This window comes from Pristis pectinata, chromosome 6 (assembly GCF_009764475.1).
Source record: "Pristis pectinata isolate sPriPec2 chromosome 6, sPriPec2.1.pri, whole genome shotgun sequence".
Classification (NCBI taxonomy): Eukaryota; Metazoa; Chordata; class Chondrichthyes; order Rhinopristiformes; family Pristidae; genus Pristis; species Pristis pectinata.
In genome coordinates this window covers 32,240,109-32,257,088 of record NC_067410.1, presented here as the reverse complement: position 1 = coordinate 32,257,088, position 16,980 = coordinate 32,240,109, and the positions used below count along the sequence as shown (strand labels likewise).

The 16,980-nt window shown below is 39.4% G+C and overlaps 1 protein-coding gene across 1 annotated transcript in view; it reads left to right on the top strand.

The window, feature by feature from the left end:
- Nucleotides 1-16,980, top strand: part of suclg2 (succinate-CoA ligase GDP-forming subunit beta) — a 297,231-nt gene that overhangs the window by 145,603 nt on the left and 134,648 nt on the right. Inside the window, exon 3 of the mRNA XM_052018514.1 lies at nt 11,740-11,839. Within this exon, the coding sequence (XP_051874474.1) occupies nt 11,740-11,839 (100 nt within the window). The remainder of the gene's footprint in view (nt 1-11,739; nt 11,840-16,980) is intronic.

Below are 16,980 nucleotides of genomic sequence, written 5' to 3'. Positions count from 1 at the left end.
CACAGCCTGTTCCTGGACAGGGCTATATTGCAGTCATGTTATAATTCATTCATTAATTCGCCAGAGGCACAGCCTGTTCCTGTTGGCATTTCTTTGATTAATTGTGCTTAAAGCCATTGCATTAATGACTGTTGCTTTTATTTAGTTGATAAAGTTTGAGCACCAATTGCATTCTGTTCATCTGTTGGAGTGAGTCACCAACAAGGTTACCGATGATTTTACTTAATTAATAGGAATTGGGGAAATCTAATAGATTAAACAGCTAAGCCTATATTTATCATCTAAGCTAATCAATCAAACTAATCTCATCAATTTTATTGCAGTTCCCAACAATCAGATAGTTTATCACCAATTCTTTCCTTCTTTTCTCATCTCAGTTTTGGGGATAGGCTAATGACTTGTATCCAGTCCTTCACCATACCAGCCTCTGCACTTCTGGCACAACACTAGCTCCAAAAAGACCGGAACAGCTACTACCTTATTGCATGGTGGTGTAAACTTAAATGGAGTAAGATCTGGTCTCACTTTTGATCATTAGTCTGGGCTTTGCTCGGTTTTGCTGGCATTTCCACATGGAACTTCTGACCATTTTTTGGAGGTTACAAGCATACTGCCTGAATTCTGCTGGTGGTTTCCCAATTGCACTTCACAGTGGGGTTGAATGAAGTTCATGTTGGTGTAGAGCTTGATGGGGATCCCCAGAGCTTATACTGGGAAGTCTATCCTCAGATCCTGTACCAATATAGACGGGGGTGCAGGGTCCACAATCCCATTCGTTTAAATGCGAACTCTGCCACTGCAACAGAGAAAGACAAGAACAAGAAGTTACATTATTGAAGCTGTGTGCTTGACTTAATCTTTTTAAAATAAGATATCTTTATTAGTCACATGTACATCAAAACACACAGTGAAATGCATCTTTTGGGTAGAGTGTTCTGCAGGCAGCCCACAAGTGTCACCACGCTTCCGGTGCCAACATAGCATGCCCACAACTTCCTAACCCGTACGTCTTTGGAATACGGGAGGAAACCGGAGCACCCAGAGGATACCCACGCATTCATGGGGAGAACGTACAAACTCCTTACAGACAGTGGCTGGAATTGAACCCGGGTCGCTGGCACTGTAATAGTGTTACACTAACCACTACACTACCAATTATTACATGATTTTAGTTTTCATTTTTAAAATATTTTTAAAAAAGTAATCATTTCATTTTGTTAATGATTTGTAAATGTTTCTGAATATCAGGCCCCTTCCCTTCTGTCACTGGCTCCATGGGTGGGTTATGTTCGGCTGGTGCCCATTTCTCCACCCCACATGACTCTTATGTCCCTTGAGGTCCTGCTGCTGCTCAGTACCTCATTGTTCAGCTGCAGGATCCTTCTCAACCACCAAGATCAGCTTCCCAGATCTAGAGGAGGTAAATTCAGGAGAATGGGCACTGCAGGCAGCTATCCCCATGTGGGAATTTCAGGCTGTTTTGTTTTTATATTTTCTTTTTTCCCTGGCCAAGGATTCCCATACATCATTGTTGACAAGAACCTCAGCTGTGTCTGTTCCATATCCCCCACTTCTGATTTCATACCTGCCCCTGCCTCTCAGTGCTATGATTAGATTTCTCTTGTCCTCATCTTCGACCCTACCAGCAGTCTCATTCAATGAATCAGCCTCCACACTTCCTGCACTTCCAATGTGTTGTCACTACTGAACACATTTCCCATGGTAAATCCCTCTTAGGAATCCGAAGGGCTATTTCCTGATGAAATTCTGGTTCATTCATCAACACCAACACTCCCTCACCTTACAACGGTGGAGATACCACATTTGGCCTCTCATCACCTCCCTTCTCATTATCTAGATCCTCACATATTGATAGAATTGTTATTCTTTTGATTTAGCTACTTGGAACGCAAGTCTTCTATACATTGTTGAAGCCAAATCAGCAGATTGGGGATTGCAGCAGTACATCTCTGTTTACTCAGTGGGCATGACCCCCAAACTTGCAACAAACAATCTGCTGGAGGAACTCAGCAGGTTGAGCAGTTCCCTGTGGTGTGGGGGTTTGTTGGGGGGGGGGCGGTGGTTGAAGAAAGGATATTGTCCACATTTGGGTCGAGCAGCATCTGTTGGGGGGGAAGGGATATTGTCCACGTTTTGGGTCGAAACCCTGCACCAGGACTGAGAGTTGGAGAGGGAAATAGCCAATAGAAAGAGGAGAGGGGTGGGTGAGACTGGCCAGTAGGTGATTGGTGGACTGAGGAGAGGTGAAGGATAATGGGCAATGGAGCGGGTGGGGGAAGGGTGAATTGGGAGGTGGTGGACGGAGGCAGGTGGATGATAGGTGGAGGGAGGGGAGGGTTAAGGTGGAGACAGCTAGGAGGAGATAAGCAGGAACACAAAGGCTACTAATGCTGGATTCTGATAAATAAGGAAGGTCACAATGGGAACCATTCGGGGGAGGTGGAGGGTAGATGGAACCAGATGGGGGAGGGGGATCCAGTGGATAAAATGGGTGGGTAGTAGGTGGATGAAACCAAAAAGGAGAGGAGGAGGAAAAAAGGGTGATGGGGACTGAAGGGAGGTATAAGAAAGGGGGCAAAAATGGGAGGCTCAGAGATGGATCAGAGAGAGAGAGAGAGATATGAGGGTAACCTGAAATTGGAAGATTCAATGGGCTTTAGATTACCTAGGCGGGATATGAGGTGACGTTCCTCTGGTTTGTGTTGGGCCTCACATTGGTAGTGGAGAAGGCCGAGGATGGACAGGTTGGGATGTGAAGGAGAATTGAAGTGGCATACAGCCGGGAGCTAGGGATGGCCATTGTGGACAGACTACAGATGCTCTGCAGACCAGTCGCCTTGTCTGCACTTCGTCTCGAAATGTAGAAGAGGTTACATTGGGAGCACCAGATGCAATAGACAAGGTTGGAGGAGGTGCACATGAATCTTTACCTCACCTGGCTATTTATGTCCCTGGATGCTGGGGAGGGAGGAGGTGTAAGAACAAGTGTTGCACCCCTTGCCATGGCAAGGGAAAGTGCCAGGGGTTAAGGAGGGATGAGCGGACTGGGGAGTCATGGAGGGAATGGCCCTTGCAGCAGTCAGAAAAGGGTGGGGAGGTAAAGGTATGGCTGGTGATGGGATCTCCTTATTGCTGGTAGAAATGATGAAGGGTGATCTGATGATGCAGAAGCTAGTAGGGTGAAATGTTGGCAATTCCTTCGCACCCACAAAATGCTGCTCAGCCCCCTGAGTTCCTCCAGCAGACTGTATGTTACTCTAGCTGCCAGCATAGTCATAGAGTACTGCAGCACAGAAACAGGCCTTTAGGCCCATCTAGTCCATGCCGACCTGATCTTCTGCCTTGTCCTATCTACCAGCACCCAGACCATATCCCTCCAAACCCCTCCCATCCAGGTACCTATCCAAACTTCTCTTAAATGTTACAATTGAACTCTTATCTACCACTTCTGCTGACAGCTCGTTCCACACTCGCACCAGCCTCTGGGTGAAGAAGTTTCCTCACAGATTCCCCTTGTATATTTCACCTTTCATCCTAAACCTATGTCCTCTAGTTCTAGTCTCACCCAAACTTTAAGGTGAAAAAGCCTGCATGCATTCACCCATTCCGTACCCTTCATAACTTTGTATACCTCTATAAGATCTCCCCTCATTCTCCTGTACTCCAGGGAATAAAGTCCTAACCTATTCAAACCTATCCCTGTAACTCAGGTCCTCAAGTCCCGGCAACATCCGTGTAATTTTCTCTGCACTCTTTCAAGCTTATTGATATCTTTCTTGTTGGTAGGTGATCAGAACTGCACACAATACTCCCAATTCAGCCTCACCAACATCTTGTACAGCTTCAACATAACATCCCAATTCCTGTATTCAATACCCTGATTTATGAAGGCCAATGTGCCAAAAGCTCTCTTTATGACTCTATCTACCTGTGAATCACTTTTCAAGGATCTATGGATCTGTATTCCCAGGTCCCTTTATTCTGCCACACACTTCAGAGCCCTGCCATTCACTGTGTAAATTTTACCCTGGTTTGTCCTCCCAAAGTGCAGCACCTCACATTTGTCTGCATTAAATTCCATCTGCCATTTTTCAGCCCATTTTCTTAGCTGGTTAAGATCACGCTGCAAGCTTTGATTTGCCTTCCTCACTGTCCACTACACCCCCAATCTTGGTGTCATCTGCAAATTTGCTAATCCAGTTTATCACATTATTATCTAAATCATTAATATTGATGATAAACGCCATTGAACCCAGCACCGATCCCTGTGGCACACCACTATTCACAGGCCTCCAGTCAGAGAGACAACCCTCTACTACCACTCTTTGGCTTCTCCTGCTAAGCCAACGTTGAATCCAATTGGTTACTTCATCCTGAATGCCAAGTGACTTAACTTTCTGGAGCAACCTCCCATGAGAGACTTTGTCAAAGGCCTTGCTAAGTCCCTGTAGATGATGTCTGCCACCTTTCCTTCATCAACCTTCTTGGTAACCTCCTAGAAGAACTTTATAAGATTGGTTAGACATGACCTACCATTGCACAAAGCCACATTGACTATCCATAATCAGGCCCTGTCTATCCAAATACTTATATATCTTGTCCCTCAGAATACTTTCAAAAATTTCCCCATGACTGACGTCAGGCTCACCAGCCTATAATTTCCCAACTTATTCATAGAGCCTTTCTTGAACAACAGAACAACATTCACAATCCTCCAGTCCTCCGGCACCTCACCTGTGGCTAAGGACGTTTTAAATATCTCTGCCAGGGCCCCTGCTACTTCTGCACTGGCATCCCACAGGGTCCGAGGGGACACCTTGTCTGGCCCTGGGGATTTATCCACCTTCATTTGCCTCAAGACAACCAGCACCTGTTCTGTAATTCGGATACGGTCCATGACCTCACTACTCTTTTGCCTCAATTCTATAGTCTCTGTGTCTGTCTCCAGAGTAAATACAGATGCAAAAAAATAATGCAAGATCTCCCCCATCTCTTTTGGTTCCATGCATAGATGTCCATGCTGATCTTCAAGAGGACCACATTTGTCCCTTGCTACCCTTTTGGTCTTAATATAGCAATAGAAACCCTTGGGATTCTCGTCTGCCCTGTCTGCCAGAGCAACCTCGTGTCCTCTTTTTGCTCTCCTGATTTGTCTCTCTTAAATATTCTCTTGCATTTCTTATACTCCTCAAGCACCTCATTTGATCCTATATACATGATATGCACCACCTTCTTTTCCTTTATTAGGGCCTCAATATCCCTCGATAACCAAGGTTCTCTAAACCTTTTAGCCTTGCCTTTTATTCTAACAGGAACATACAGATTCTGTACTCTCAATATTTCACTATTAAAATCCTTCCACTGACCATGCATCTCTTTGCCGGAAAAACAGCCTATCCCAATCCATGCCTGCCAGATCCCTTCTGATGCCATTAAAATTGGCTTTATTCCAATTTAGAATCTCAACCCAAGGACCAGTCCTAACCTTCTCCATAATTATCTTGAAACTAATGGAATTATGATCACTAGATCCAGTGTTCCCCTAAACACATTTCTGTCACCTGCCCTGTCATGTTCCCTAAGAGAAGATCCAATATCAAGCTCTCTCCAATTGGCACTTCTACGTATTGATTGAGAAACTGTCCTGAATACATTTGACAAACTCTATCCCATCCAATCCCTTTACAGGATGGGAGTTCCAGTCAATATATGGAAAGTTTAAAATCACCTACTATCGCAATCTTGTTTTTCTTGCAACTGTTTGCTATCTCTCTACAAATTTGTTCCTCCAAATCCCACTGACTATTGGGAAGTCTATAATATAGTCCCATTAATGTGGTCATCCCTTTCTTTTTCCTCAGTTTCACCCATATTGCCTCAGTAGACAAGCACTGCAGTATGTTCTCTCTGAGCACTACTGTGACATTTTCCCTGATGAGTAATGCCACCCCTCTCCCCTTTAATACCTCCAGTCCTTCCCCTCCTGCACCCAAGTCTCACTAACGGCTACAACATCATAATTCCACGTGCCGATCTATGCTCTACGTTCATCTGCCTTACCTACAATACTCCCTGCATTGAAATAGACGCATCTCAGAACATTAGTCCCACCATGCTCATCAACCAGTCGATTTCTGTCCCTGCTTGTAGGCTTAACATCTACTTTCCCCTCAGCCACTCCATTTGCTACCCTGCAACTCTGGTTTAAACCTCCCGATGTTTAAACATCTGCAGTCTCTTGTGACCCCAAACTTTCAGTTGGATACCATGTAACTTTCCCATTAATTTCCATTTTGACCTCTCTGTCTTCAGCCATCTATACTAGTCTAGGCAAACACAGTGCAAGCTCAAGGAACAGCACATCATCTTTAAACTGCACATTCCAAACTTTTAAGTTTAATGTTTTAGATAATGGTTCTACAATTCCCATTGATACCTCTCATGGACTCCTCTTTATTTCTCTTCTTGCCCTATTACACCCACTTTTGCCTTGTTCTATTATCCCTTTTGCCATTTAATCACTCGTCACACCTTCCTTACTGTTTTTTTCCTCCTCTCTGCTCTTTCTCTGCATCTTTAGGCTCGTTCATCCTTAACATTTTATGGTTCTCGTGAAAGACCATTGACCTGAAAGATCAATTTTGTTTCTCTCCATAGATGCAACCTTACTACCTGAGTAGTTTCAGCATTTTTTATTTTTATTAAAGAGTTCCTGCATTCTCAATATTTTGCTTCTGTGCTATCAGATCCCCTTTGCTGCTAGCCAGATTATAACTTTTGAGGAAACTTGTATTAATGATTAAATTGATTGCCCTAAGATAACCACTGCTTGTTTATGGTCAATTTTGGGATTATCAAAATTGGTGATTTGTTTTCTTTACCCATAGAAAAGATGGGAATTATGTCAGAATGTGGATTGGGAAGAGCAATTGGCCTAATGGTCTTTCAGTTATTTTGTATCTATTTGAACAAGTGGGGCTTGGAAAACTGATGTGCTACTCTGCTTTATTTTATGGTACATCTACAATCTAACATGTCCTGTGCATGGTGCTTATTTCTTGTCTTTAACATTACTTAAAATGGCATGATTCTGCTTTATTATGTATCCTATTTCTACTGCCCATCTTTTACCAAGTGCTTGTTATTTAATGCAGGGTCATGAGCATTCTGGCTTGACAGAGCCCAAACTGGCCTGAAGATTATCTTCAGTTGTTGCAATGCAAGAATATTCAGAGGTTGAAAATAAGTAATGTATAATCTGTTGATGCAAAATTAAGTATAGGAAATCTCCCTCTTAGCTGTTTCCTTGTGTAACAAAGGGCTTCTTGTCCTAGACACAAACCTATCAAAAGGACCAATTATCAAGTAACGGAAGATCAAGTGTTTACTTGAGGCGCAGAGGCCCAGGTAGTTGCCTTGGTTTTAAAAGGAATGATAGCCTCCACTCCCTTGGATGTAGAAGTTGATTTTCAATCAGGGAACACAGAAGATCATTCTAACACTAGCCAAGAAACCTATCCATTGTAATTCTGAGAATTTGTGTACAATATCTTTGTATGTAGTATGCTATTTAATATTTAAAGTCTTTTGTGGTCCCTGATAAGTGGTGTTGTAGTAAATAATGTGCCTGTCATTTTACTCAAGTTTTAGTGCTGTGACTGATGCAGTAGTTAAGTAATAAACAGGGTGACTGAACAGAAAACAGTTGTTCATTTTGCTGTAGGCACTGCATTGTCTAAGTAATCAGAACTCCCGGGGTAGACCTTAGCTGTATTGACTTGTACGACAGATGTTGATTAGTTTATGAATTCCATTCTATGGGTGTTGTTAGAAAAAGTATATACTTTCTCTCTCATAAAGTTCAAGCTTTGAAAGTAAGTAGTGACTCTTGTTAAATGATACTTTCTTAACATTATAAGGAAAATGAATTACTGCTTCTGTATATTGATATAGAATACACCTTCCACTTTTGAGTTAAGAAACTGAACTTGTGATCCATGTGGACAGTACAATGCAGAAGCCTTTACACCATTGATAAAATTATTCTTTAAAAGCTCTTCTGTTTCTGTCCATGATGCTGTAGGCCATGTAACTTGTGGTAAATGGAAAATGAGGTGATTCAGAAACAGATGAATATTATTAAGCATAAAGAGCATCATTTTGTGCAAATATTCTACCGTTTTGTTATAATATGTTTAATGAGGTGTCAAAAATAGTTTGTAAAGGGCCTGCTTGCTGAAAATCAATCAGATGCTAATGTCACATTTAAAGTAGATTTGTATTTTTCATTGTTCAGTTAAAGTATTTAAAAGTTGTGTGTCAGTATGCTTGATTTTCATCGATTTCTGGGACAGCTGTTTATGAGGCACACTGTAAAATAACAGTTTTATAGTGCATTTACAATATTTATACATTTCTTTTGCACTTCCTCAGCTTTTACAGTATTAACAAGTTCACTTCTTCCCCTATTAACATCAAGGTAGAAATGGATGCAAATTAGAACAAATAATACCATCTTTTTAAAAAAGTGCTTTGCTTCTTCAAATTTATTCTCAAACATATTACCATATTGCTAAACATGCGTTCTGCCAGGAGACTGTTATTTTTTTAAATTTGATTTCTAAGTATTCCTTGTTCTATTTAATGATAATAACTTGAAACGATGCAACTAATATAGGTAAAATAACTTTAATCATAAATTGTAAGCATTTTAATGGCACTCCAAATTACTGCTTGTAACTAACAAACTTTAAATTACTAAAAATAATTATTTAAAATGTACTTTTATTTCCAAGCTACAGAAATCAGTTTGCTAGTATATTTAAAATATACCTTGAGAAAATTTTAAAACCATCATTGCCCTTGTGCCCAAATAATCACATTAATTTTCAGAACCACCCTCAAATTTTATGGTTCTCGTGAAAGACCATTGACCTGAAAGATTAATTTTGTTTCTCTCCGTAGATGCAACCTTACTACCTGAGTAGTTTCAGCATTTTTCATTTTTATTAAAGATTTCCTGCATTCTCAATATTTTGCTTCTGTGCTATCAGCTCCCCTTTGCTGCTAGCCAGATTATAACTTTTGAGGAAACTTGTATTAATGATTAAATTGATTGCCCTAAAATAACAATTAGTTGAGTTCTCCAGAGATGATTAATTCAACCTGATGTTGAAGTCACTTTTTGGGTAGAGTTGGCTGCTGGTGCATTTTTGTTAAACTGGTGCCAAGGATCAAAGGTGCCAAAGATCAAAGGTGCCAAACATACTTGAAAAGTCTGTTACCTTTTCCATCATTTTTGAATGAATTGCATTGAAGAATGTGCACAATTGAATGGAAAGTGCGGACTGTAAAGTTTTTGTGGCAGCTAGTTATTTTTGTATCAAGCCTACATAAAATTAGGGATCTAATTTGAGAAATACGTTTTTATCAGAATACCTCAGATATAGACGCTAAGAACAGTGTGCATTAGCATGGTCATATAACTTAAAATTATGTTGTGTATTTGTGACAATAAAAATCTCTGGAAGTATATATGGTGATCTTGGGAGTAATAGGTGGTAGGTTAGATTTTATGTTGGGAAACTTAGAAAAGAATGGAAATGAAACTTGGATATATATTCTGAGTGCGTTGAATTCAGAGGATTCTATAGGAACGAAAAACAGGATTGTGTTTATGAGTAAAGGAAATTACACATTAAAATTGATCAATACCATTGGAAATATAAGGCTCATTGAGAAATTTCCATGCTTCCATCTAGTCCATGCTACTTTACAAAGCAAACCCATTTCCTATTAATTTTCTCTGCAACATGTTCTTCCCATATTCCATCAGCTCCCTCCTCCATTCACAAATTATGGGTCAATTTACAATGGTCAGTTAACCTACTAATGTGCATGTGTTTGCGATGTGGGAGGAAACCAGAGTACTTGGGGGAAACTCATGCAGTCATGGAGAACATGCAAACTCCACACAGTCTGCGTCAGTGGTCAGGATTGAACCTGGGGCACTGGAGCTGTGGGGCAGTAGCTCTACCAGCTGCCCTGCTGTGCCTTTCATCAATAGATCCTCTGGCATTTTAAAAAATAAGTGAGACTTGAATTGAAAAAGAATTGCAAAATGTAATTGCGATGTTGATGTATATTCTCAATAAATTTTTAGAATAAATAAGGCGTGCCTTATGAAATTATAAACATTTGAGCATGCAGAAAATGAGTGATGTAATTGCTTGTCATAGATGTTAGAGCAATAAAAGGTTCTGTTAATCAGAAAAGTGATCTGAGTTACTGTGATTTAATGTAACTTACCTTCTATGCGCTGTAAGTTAAAATGGCAGATAAGGTACTGTCTTTCATTATCAGAGGCTAAGTATATTAACAATGATTAATATTGTTGCTATTAGAAGAATTTGGTCCATTGGTCAGACCTGGCACAAAATCTTGGCTGAGATGTAGTCCATGACACAGTGATGGTGTTTGGCACTGGCCTCGGAGAAATACGTCCAGAAAGATCTGGCAGTCTAGATTCACTGTAGATTTCCCCTGTATGCTAGCAGCCAAAAGTGTTCTCTGGTGATATCATCAGTGGAATGAAGTGGATAGTCATGTTGCAAACAGCAAACAATGAAGTAAAGCATTTTAATTTTTCAACCAACATTTTAAACATTTGATCAAGGACAAAATAAAGGTTGGGGTGCACACATGGGATTAAAGGGGAAGTTAAAGTGTCACCAAAAAATAATAATTTTAAAATTTGTGGAATTTTAGCATTTTTTTCAGGTATTAGACTCCACACATAAAATTAATAGAGATCTGAATGCTATTCAAAACATTATCACATTTCATATAACAAGGCCTAATTTTATGAAGGATTTTGTAGTGATAAAATTGTGCAAAAAGTTAAAGTTTTCAATTGATTAATTTAAAAAAAATTCATCAATAGTGGACCTTGCAGAGGAGCAATTTCTGTTTAATAGTGCATGTACAGATCCTAGAATTTGCTGTCAGTTTCACAGCATCATGACAGAGAATACGGACAGTTTCAGCATCATAAGAACTGCAGAATCTGGGCCACTGTGTCTTGTGGGAGTGGTCCTTTCATTACTGACTTCTGTAAAACGGAATCTAAAATAAAGTAAATCTAAAATAAGGCTTTCATTCTGGCGACATCTCAAGTGACCCAAAGAACATCTGGTGAAAATTAGGGGGTTAAGATTAAGGAGGGAGGGCGGGGTTAATATTTTTACTCCAAGGCTGGGAAGAGTTATGAACACTTTACCAGTTACAGCCAGGAAAAAAGAATGTGTACAGAGAGGAGAGGATGAGCAGAGGTTAGATGGAGCAAGAGTTTGAATTTGTTGAGAAGCAGCAAATTTAATTGTGTAAGGATTAACAAACAAGAATGTTTTCATATTGTCAGACAACCTATTAGATACCATAGCTTAGAAACTGGCATTGATTAGATAAATACTTAATATCCTTGTGTGTGACATTTCTCCATCTGTTGTAGTGGCAGAGTTTTATTTAAAATGGAAGGTTCACATTTGGGATGAGATAGAGGACAGAATAATATATTAAACTAACGTGCATATCCAGCGAAAACTCCAGTGGTATTTAGTTTAATATTTTCAGTGTACATTTTGTGAAGCTAACTGCAGTAGACTGGTTCATTAATGGATAAACTGAATTGATATGTTACTCTGTTTTCTCTCCAAATAGAGGCAAAAGAAATTGTTTTAAAAGCTCAAATCCTGGCTGGTGGCAGAGGAAAGGGCAGCTTCACCAGTGGACTGAAGGGAGGAGTTCATTTAACCAAAACGTATGTTTCAAATTTTATTGAAAAGGTTATTTTGTGGTGTCTTGAGTGGTCAAATTAGCAGATTAAACCAAATTACATGACCTTGGAACTGAACAAGCATTTCGGAAATTACACGTGGGTTGGGCCAGATATGGAAGCAGGCAAGGTAATTGCAGCTGAAACATAAAACTGACAACTGTAAAATGAGTAACACTGCAAAGAAAAATTAGGTGTGCACATTTAATTAATGGCTCTGAAATAGCAATAGTAGAATCTGAATGGAGTTTAGCAAACTTAAAGTAGATCAGCAATCAACAAATTCAGTAGGGTAATAAACAACACAACTATAACAGCAGATTATTTCAGAGGAATTGGTGTTCATATTTGTTTACGTTCTCATAAAATGGCAACAGCAAAACTGGATAGGAAAGGGAAGTCATGTTTAGCAAATTTATTAGAGTCCTCTCTTGTTGTAACTTGTATGAAAGATGAAAGGGAACCAGTGGATGTAATATATATATATGTGTGTGTGTGTGTGTGTGTGTATTTAATCTTTCCCCTGAAATCCCCCTTTAAAACTCCTTTCTCTCACCCTAAACCTATGTCATCTTGTTTTGGATACTTCTACAGAGGGAAAAAGATTCTGAATATCTATCCTATCTATGCCCCTCATAATTTTATATACCTCCATCAGGTCAACCTTCAGCTTCCTTCACTCCAGTGAAAACAAATGCAGCCTCTCTCCATACTAAAGTGCTCCAACCCAGGTAACATCCTGAAGAATCTCCTCTGCATCCTCTCCATCACAATCATATCCTTCTTATAGTGTGATGACCAGAATTGGACAATGACCTCCCAACTTTTATGTTCTATGCCCCGACCTATGAAGGCAAGCATGCAGTATGCCTTCTTCACCACCCTGTCAACCTGTGTTTCCACTTTCAGGGAACTATGGACTTCAACCTCAATGTCCATTTGTTCATCAACATTCCTTATTGCCCTACCACTTTCTGTATATGCCATGGCCCTGTTTGACTTCCCAAAAAGGGAAATTGAAATTGAAATAAATCAGATTTTGAGGAAGCTTGATAAAGTTAATGATAAGAGGGTGTTTATCCTGATGAGGGAGTCTAGAATGAAAGACATAGCTTGAGGAAAGAGGGCTTGTATCCAAAACTGAGATCAGGAGGAATTTCTTCTCTGAGAAGATTAGTGAATCGTGAAGATTCATAGAGACCTGCAGATGCATATTAAAGGCTGAGATTTTTGGACTGTGGGAGAATTGAAGATTGAGGGAACCAAGCAAGAAAGTAGAGTTGAGGGTAGAAAATATAATTAACATAATTTTATTGAATGGTGGATTGTGCTTGAGGGCTGAATTGCCCACTCCTGCAACTATATTTCTAATCCGGTCTACTGGCCAAAACTAACCAGCAAATGATAAAGACAGTACAATAAACAGCAACTATCATTTCCACTACTTTGATGTGCTTTGTTGATTTCTGATGTTAATAGTTTAATAGGAGTAAAGATTGGTAAAACTTGGGCTTCTCAGAAAGGAGATATTGGAATAATAATCTTGCAGAGTAGTTTAGATTGTAAAAGTATGAATGAATCTATAGGTAATTAGAAAAAAGATTCAAAAAGATTAATTTTGAACTCGCATTCATACTTGGAGGGATGAGTATAGGGGTAAGTTTACAGATGGAGAAATGGTAGCAAATATCTTTCCTTTCACTTGAAGTCCTTGAATATGCTGTTACCTCCCAAGACAAATCTCATCTTTCTCGCAACTTCATGTTTGAATCCTAGCAATTAGATTTCATCTCTGCCTCCAAAGCTTCATTATTGCAAATGACAACCTCTAACAGTGTAACATTACCTTTTCTCATTCTTATTGCCTTCTATTTATCACCTGACCACAATACTCAAATACCTCTCTTTCAGGGACTATGCTTGCTTACTTCCATTCTTAACAGTATGATTATAGCCAACGTATCTCCAGCCATGATGTCACATAGTCCCAAACCTTTGAAACCTAAGAATTTATCCTTGACCCTTTAACCCCCACCTCCCTCTCTTTCAATACTCTCCTCCTTTTCCTTGGATCACTGATGAAATCTCAAAAAGATACAGTCAGGTTCATATATATATATATATATATATATATATATATATATATATATTGATGACATCCAGTTCCAGCTCTACATTACTTTTCTTTATCTTTACTGCTACATATATCAGATTCTTTTCCAACAGTGAATTTTTGGTGAACTCCAACTTTTAATGATGAAAAATTTGGGAGATAGATGTCTTTGAATCTGTCTACAATTTGTCTCGCTTGAAGCCATTTCTGACCTCAAAGCACCTTCTTTCACTAAAAAATATCTGTTTCCGCTTCTGTTCATTGTCTACCGTTGCTGCTACTTCAGCGATTTGTTGCTGAAGCCTTGATTTATATCTTTGTCATCTCCAAACTTTATGCTTTTGTTAGATGGCAAAATCTGGGCACTGACTGATGGCAACAGGTGCAAGATGCAAAAACAATTTTAAAAATATCTAAATGATGAGAGATTACAGAATTTAGAGAGACTTGAATGTCCTGGTGCATGATTCACAAAAGGCTAGTCTGCAGGTACAGGCAGTATTTATTAAAAGTAATAGAACACCATTGTTTATTGTGCAGGAAATCGAACTTGAAAATAGGCAGCTTATGCTTCAGTTATACAGGGCATTGGTGACTCCATGTTTGGGATACCTTGTACAGTATTGGGCATCTTATATACAAAAGGATGTTAATGTGTTGAGGGAAGCTCAAAAATGATTTACTGGACTAATACCTGGAATGGCTGGCTGTTTTATGAGAAAAGGTTGGGTAACCTAGACTTGTGTCTCCTAGATATAGAAGAGTGAGAGGGACTTGATTGGAACTTATAAGATCCTGAAGGGTCTTGGCAAGGCGGATGTGGAGAGAATGTTTCATCTTGTGGAAGAATGTAGAACAAGCAATCTTTGTTGAAAAGATAGGGTTTTCCTATTTAAGACAGAGATGAGTTTAAATATATTCTCTAAGGGTTTATGAATCTTTGGAATCCTCTTCCTCAATAAATGATGAAAGGAGAATCTTTGGATATTTTCAGGGTGATGGTAGCTGAATTCTTGATATGCAAGGGGGTGAAAGGTTACCTTGATGAGGCAGGAATGCAGAGTTGAGGTTACAGTCAGATCATCAGTGAGCCTGTTGAATGATGGAACAGGCTTGATGGGGCTGAGTGCTCTACTCCTCCTGCTAATCTGTGTGCACATATATGTGCTCAACTATATCCCAACCACCCATTCATAGAAAAATAGGACTGTATTTCAGTGACTTGCCCTCCGCAGCCCTCTGTGTTAGAAAGTTCTACAGGTTCACATTCTCTGAGTGAAGAAATCTCTCCTCATCTCTGTTCTGAGACTGAGGCCCCTTCTTCTAGATTCTACTAGCCAGGGGAAATATCCTTCCTGCATGAAAACTGTTGAGCTCTGCCAGAATTCAACAATATATCTTCTAATTCTTATAAACTGCAGTGAATACAGGCCTAGTCAACCAACCTCTCCTCTTACAATAGTCCTGTCATCCCATGGAGTAGCCTGATGATCCTATGATGCACTCATTCCATGGTAAGTATACACTTTCTGAGATAAGGGCACCAAGTCTGCACAATATCTTGGGTATGGTCTTACTACAATTATACAGGATCTTTTTAAGGCACTCTTGTACCTGTACTTTAGTTTACAGCCTTAAATGCTTTCTGCACCTGTATCTTTCAAAGATTCAGAATTTTATAAATGAATTAAGAGTAGAGATACATTCATATAGGCTGAAATAGACAGAAGTGGTGGAAAATTCAGTATTTATTTTGCAGTTGCACAGCCATTTATTAACTGAAAACTGTATTGAGCTATTTCCCAGGAACCATGCACTTGCTAAATGTTCCCAGAGATCTCTTTAAAACTTGCAAACCAGTGTTACCAGCCCCAGCATCCTGTTTTCATTGCTGTTTCATACTGAAAGACTTGAACCAAACCCCATATTCCAACTCCTGGTTTTGTCAAACCTGAGGTTCTTCCTCCAACTCAAGTAACATGATGAGTTTTCCAAGAATGCACCTGCTTTCAGATCTTCTGGGACAGTCTTAGAATTTAAGATGTTTTTAGGAGCAAGAGAATTAACAGTGATTTTAAAGTTCATAAACATGAAAGAAAGATAAGTTTAAGAATCTGAGTAGGTTAAATTATTCCGTATAGTTTTCAAGAAACATTAGAAAACTCGTACAAATTTGATTGAAGCCAGCCTGTTGCATCCACTTGGAAAAATCTACTCCCCAGGTATGTACATACTTCCATTACAGTGGTGAGCAAACTCCATAAATATATAGTTTTCTGTTAGGTGATGTGGAATTCACTGAAGTAGTGAAAATAGTTCATTAATTCAATTTCCTTCCATGCCAGCTTATAGTTTGCCCCAGCTTTTGACTTTCAGATCTGTTCACTCTCTTATGTTGTGCCTCATGTTCTTTGCTTCCAAAAAGCATCAGTTCCGTCCTTAACTTCCTATCTGTTGGGTTTTGGGATTCAGCTGAAAGGAAATGTACCAAATGTATATTGAACTTTCTACCACAGAGGGCTGTGGAGATGTTAATTTATAAACACTTTCCAATATATCTGTAATTAGTTAAGACTTTTTGACATTTGATGTTATGATATTGAAGCAAAAGGCCAGCTTAAACATGGCTTAATTTTATACTATGCTTGGATCGTTATATATATAAAAAAAACTTACTGTGAACATCGCTATTGAACATTGATTTGATAATTCCTTAAGATTCAAGTTCTGAATAAAATGAAAGCCTTTTTGAAATGAAGGAGCAGGATTTCCTAATTCAAATTAGTGTTGCTAAACTCTGCATTGTAAAAAGATTGAAGAGTAGCTGAGCATAGCCTTTTGGGAAATGAGCTCTGGAGCGGATTAGATATTGCAATGTCAAAGTGTTGCCTATAGAGTGAGCTGTAGCTCTAGCATGGCTCACTTGTGACTTCTAGTGGCAGGAACTTGTGCTGCAATGGTACAGCAGTGACAGAAACACCACGGATCTTGTCAGGAATTAAAAATTTACACA